Source organism: Chlorella variabilis (genome assembly GCF_000147415.1).
Source record: "Chlorella variabilis unplaced genomic scaffold CHLNCscaffold_8, whole genome shotgun sequence".
Lineage (NCBI taxonomy): Eukaryota > Viridiplantae > Chlorophyta > Trebouxiophyceae > Chlorellales > Chlorellaceae > Chlorella > Chlorella variabilis.
The window spans coordinates 1509022-1513311 of record NW_005435080.1 but is presented as its reverse complement, the minus strand read 5'-3'; the positions used below and the strand labels follow the sequence as shown (position 1 = coordinate 1513311).

General features: G+C 71.1%; 2 protein-coding genes across 2 annotated transcripts in view; one reads left to right on the top strand and one right to left on the bottom strand.

Annotated features, from left to right (window-relative positions):
- The window catches only part of CHLNCDRAFT_59660 (hypothetical protein), a 3665-nt gene extending 698 nt beyond the window's left edge, over positions 1-2967 (bottom strand). The window contains exons 1-8 of the mRNA XM_005848297.1: positions 2762-2967; positions 2542-2586; positions 2066-2337; positions 1669-1836; positions 1360-1462; positions 998-1128; positions 621-802; positions 157-353 (exon numbers count right to left, since the gene is read on the bottom strand). Of these exons, the coding sequence (XP_005848359.1) occupies positions 157-353; positions 621-802; positions 998-1128; positions 1360-1462; positions 1669-1836; positions 2066-2337; positions 2542-2586; positions 2762-2885 (1222 nt within the window). The 5' untranslated portion in view covers positions 2886-2967. The remainder of the gene's footprint in view (positions 1-156; positions 354-620; positions 803-997; positions 1129-1359; positions 1463-1668; positions 1837-2065; positions 2338-2541; positions 2587-2761) is intronic.
- Positions 2968-3726: 759 nt separating this feature from the next.
- CHLNCDRAFT_10627 (hypothetical protein) overlaps positions 3727-4290 on the top strand; it is a gene marked incomplete at both ends in the record, with an annotated part of 1428 nt that continues 864 nt past the window's right edge. The window contains 2 exons of the mRNA XM_005848490.1: positions 3727-3993; positions 4194-4285. Of these exons, the coding sequence (XP_005848552.1) occupies positions 3727-3993; positions 4194-4285 (359 nt within the window). The remainder of the gene's footprint in view (positions 3994-4193; positions 4286-4290) is intronic.

The window sequence follows — 4290 nt, the reverse complement described above, 5'->3', positions numbered from 1 at the left end:
GGGGCGGGAGGGTTGGAGGGAGGGTGGTGGCGGGGGTGCACAGAGGGCCAGGCCACATGCATCTGTGCCTGCCCTTTGTCCCGGCCCTGCCCCCGTCCCACCCCTCCACCCCCCACCACGCACACACCCCTCACACCCCGTCCCCGCCCCCCTCACCGTCTGTTTCCCGCAGCGCCAGCACCGCGCGGTTGATGGACACGGGGTCGCCGATCTGGATGGCGGAGGCAAAGGTGGTCTGCGCCTTGACGGGCTGGAAGGAGTCGTAGCCGCTCTTGTAGGCCAGGTAGAGCGGGTTGGCGTTCTGCGCCTGCGCGCACACCAGGCGCGGCAGGCGGTCCACCAGGCCCAGGTCCCTGCGGGGGGCGGGGGTGGGGTAGGGTGGAGCTGTGGGGGCTGTGCGCGAGGAAGCGGCGTGGCCATCGGCAAGCGGCAGGCGCACGGCAAGCTGCAGCTCTGTCTCCACGCGCCTGCTCGGCTCCTTGCCCCCATCCCCCCCGTTCTACGCAACACAACACACACACACACGTGCGCACACACACACACACACACACACACACACACACGCACACACGCACACACGCACACACGCACACACGCACACAAGCCGCGCCGCCGCTCACTTGCACATCTTGAAGCCCTTGTAGAAGGCGTAGATGTTGCCCAGGTTGCCGCCCGGGATGATGAGCCAGTCGGGGACCTGCCAGTTGAACTGCTGCAGGATCTCGATGGCCGCCGTCTTCTGGCCCTCCAGCCGCAGGCTGTTCATGGAGTTGGCCAGGTAGATGGGGCACGACTGGGTGACCTGCGGGGGGGAGGCAGGGGGGAGGCAGGGGGCAGGGGGGAGGCAGGGGGGCGGGTCAGTGGGGCAGCTAAAAGATGCGGGGCGCTGAGAATAAGCAAGGGAGCAGCCGGCTGGCTTGCCCCCGCTGAGCTGGCCAGCCGCCGGAGCAGGGCGCCGCCCCTCCCGCCGCGCCGCGCCTCCCGCCGCGCCGCCCACCTCCTGGATCAGCTTCATGCATCCGTCAAAGTCGGTGTCGATGGAGAGGACGAGGGCGCCGTTGGCGATGGGCTGCACCAGCTGCGCCAGCGAGATCTTGTCGGCGGGCAGGAACACGATGGAGGGGATGCCTGCGGGTGTGGGTGTGGAGGGGTGGAAAGAAGAACGGGGTGGGTGGCGGCAAAGGCAGGGAGCGGGAGCGGGGCCAGCCACGGGCCAGCCACAGGCCAGCAGCAGCAGCAGCAGCCAGCGGCAGCCAGCGGCAGCGGCTGTCACGAGCAGGCTGTGCAAGGGGCAGGCGGCCGGGCTGCGGCGGCCCAGCCCAGCCCTGCCGGCGGCCACACCCCGCCGCAGGCGCGCACCCGCCGCCGCGCAGTACGCGGAGAGCGCCGCCGAGGTGTCGCCCGTGGAGGCGCAGCCCACCGCCTGCACCGCATCTGGCTTCAGCTTGCGCAGGCGGTTGACCTGCGGGGGTGGTGGGTGGGGGTGGGGGCCGCGGCTGGCAGGTGAGGTGGCCGCTGGGCCCCATTGCTGGGCCCCACCTCGCCGGCCTGCCGCTGAAGAGCTGGCAGCAAGCTCGAGCCATGCTGCCGCCGTGTCGGCCCTCCCGACCCACGTGCGCGCCTTCCCCAACCGCCACCACCACCACGCCGCCGCCGGCGGGCGCCCACCTGCGACACCAGCACCGTCATGCCCAGGTCCTTGAAGCTGCCGGTGTGGGAGTTGCCGCACTGCTTGACCCACAGGTCGCTCATGCCCAGCTCGTGCCCAAACCGCTCCGCCCAGAACAGGTTGCTGTTGCCCTCAAACATGGACACAATGTCGTCGCTGCTGATCTCCTGCGCGGGGCGGGCGGCCAGGGGGAGGCGCGCGTGGCAGCGGCAGCGGCGCACATCAGCACCGGCCAGCCTGGTGGCGGCAGCGGGCGCGGCATTCTCCATGCTCCGGGCCACGCATGCCAGCCTGGCTGCCAGCCGGGCCCTCTTGTGGAGGCGCAGGACCCTGCACCAGCACCTCTCCCACCACGCCCCACCAGCCTGCCACGCCACGCCCCTCTGAGCCGCTCACCGGCAGCACCCACTCCTTCTTGGACCACACCCCCGAGCCAAAGGGCCAGGAGGTGGTGCCGATGCGGCCGTCAAACAGCTTCTTCCAGTAGGCGGCGTCAAAGTGCGCCAGCGCCTCCATGTCGTGGCTGACATCCAGCAGGCCGCCGTCCCGCGAGCGGTACAGCACCTCGTCCAGGCTGTACTGCTCCTCGCTGCCCCGCGGCGTGCCCGCCTCCACAGACGTGAAGGGCACGTAGCGCGAGTTGAAGGCGTCGCTGCCGGGCAGGTTGGCTGCGGGCGGGGCCAGGGGAGCAGGGGCGGGAGGAGGGGCTGGGCGGCCAGCGCCAGTGAAGTGCTACGCAAGGCAGGCAAGCTGCACCAGCTGCGGCCGTCTACAGCCAGGGGCCTGGCTGGCTGCGCGGGCTCAAGCGCTGGCTGCGCCCTGCCAACCACCGCAGCGACCGTGGCAGCCACACAGGGCCGCCCGCAACTCACCCCTGTTGTGTGCATCCTCACGGATGTCGCGGCCAGGCGCCTCCACTGCACTCGCAGCACCAGGCACAGGAGGGGAGCTGTGAGCTCCAGAGTCCACTGTGTGCCTGCCTCGCTGGCGGCCGCCATGCGGCGGGGCAGCAGCATAGGCGGGGGCCCTGCCAACGCGACACGATAGCGCCCCGAATGCAGGCCAACGAGCAGGATCCGAGCAGCAGCGCACCTGATGCTGCCGCCCGGGGCCGCACCACGACCTGCGCCCTGCCCTGGGGTCTGCATGCCGTGCCCCTCAGCGCCTCTGCCTGCGCGCCGGCCGCCAGGCGCTGGCTGAAGCCCAGCAGCTGCATGGTGGCGGGCGTGCGATGTGGGGGAGTGCCAGCAACACGAGGACCCTCTCCCTGCCACCCACGGCTCTCACACGATGCTTCGAATGCGCACAGGACACGGGCAGGCCTCTATCAGGCGCCTAGCAAAGATCATGCTCCTTTCTAAGCCTGCGCCCAGGCCAGTTGGCCTTCGACTGCTCCAGGCTGTCAGGGCCACATGTTGCGTTTCTGGCATTCGCTTCCGCTCCCAAGGGTCTGCAGCCGAGGTGTGAAACACGCACTGCCCCGCCGGCTGTTGCACTCGACTGGCCAGAAAGAGGTGGGGGCTTGCGGCAGGTCAATTGGGGCCGCCGCACGCCTGCCTGGCCTCTACTCACTAATCGCTGTCGGTGCAGCTGCACAGTTGTGATCGCAGTCGCCTTCTGGGCCCTGTCTCGCAGGCGGCGCCGCCGCTCCTCGCCCGCCACCGTCCGCCGCACTCGCTCCGCTGAGCAGCGCTGCCAGAATGGCGTGCGCTTGCACCGCAGCAGCAGGCAGCAGCAGCACCCGTAGTGGCTACGTGTCAGGGCGGTCAGTCCACGCCGGCGTTCGACCCCAACCCTGGCTGCAGCGGCAGCCCAGGCGTCGAGCCGGCCGCCGCCTGCAGGTGTTCGCCACCGCGGCGCCCGCCTCCCCCAGCAGTAGCAGCAGCAGCAGCAGCGAGGCGGTGCAGGATGGTGAGTACGAGCGGCTGATGGCGGGGGACGCCTTTGCCGAGCTGGTGCAGATGGCGGCGGCGGCCGACCCGTCGTTGGCCGATCGCGCGGCGGCGTCGGCAGCGGGGCCGTCCCCCGCCGCCGCGGTGCTGCCGCTGTCCAACAAGCCCTACTGGCTGCGCCAGCGGGCTGCCCAGGGTGAGCGCTACGACTACCTCAAGGCGCAGTTGGGGGGCCTCAAGCTGGCCACGGTGTGCGAGGAAGCGCAGTGCCCCAACATCGGCGAGTGCTGGAACGGCGGCGCGGCGGGCATCGGCACCGCCACCATCATGCTGCTGGGCGACACGTGCACCCGCGGCTGCCGCTTCTGCGCCGTCAACACCAGCCAGGCGCCGCCGCCGCCAGACCCGCTGGAGCCGGAGCACACGGCGCAGGTGGGTGGGTGGGTGGGTGGGTGGGCCTGGTGGTTGTGTAGTTTGTGGTTCAGCCTGGTGGAGGTGGACCGCGGCTGCCTGCGGCTGCGGGGCTGCACGGTGCAAGTGGCACAGGGTGCGCCGTGCTGGCCATGCCCTCGACGCCGCGCCGCGCCCGCGCCCACCTCCCCGCGCCTGTCCCGCGCCTCCCCGCGCCGCAGGCGGTGGCCGACTGGGGTGTGGGGTATGTGGTGCTGACGTCTGTGGACCGAGACGACCTGCCCGACGGCGGCGCCGACCACTTGCGCGCACCGTGGA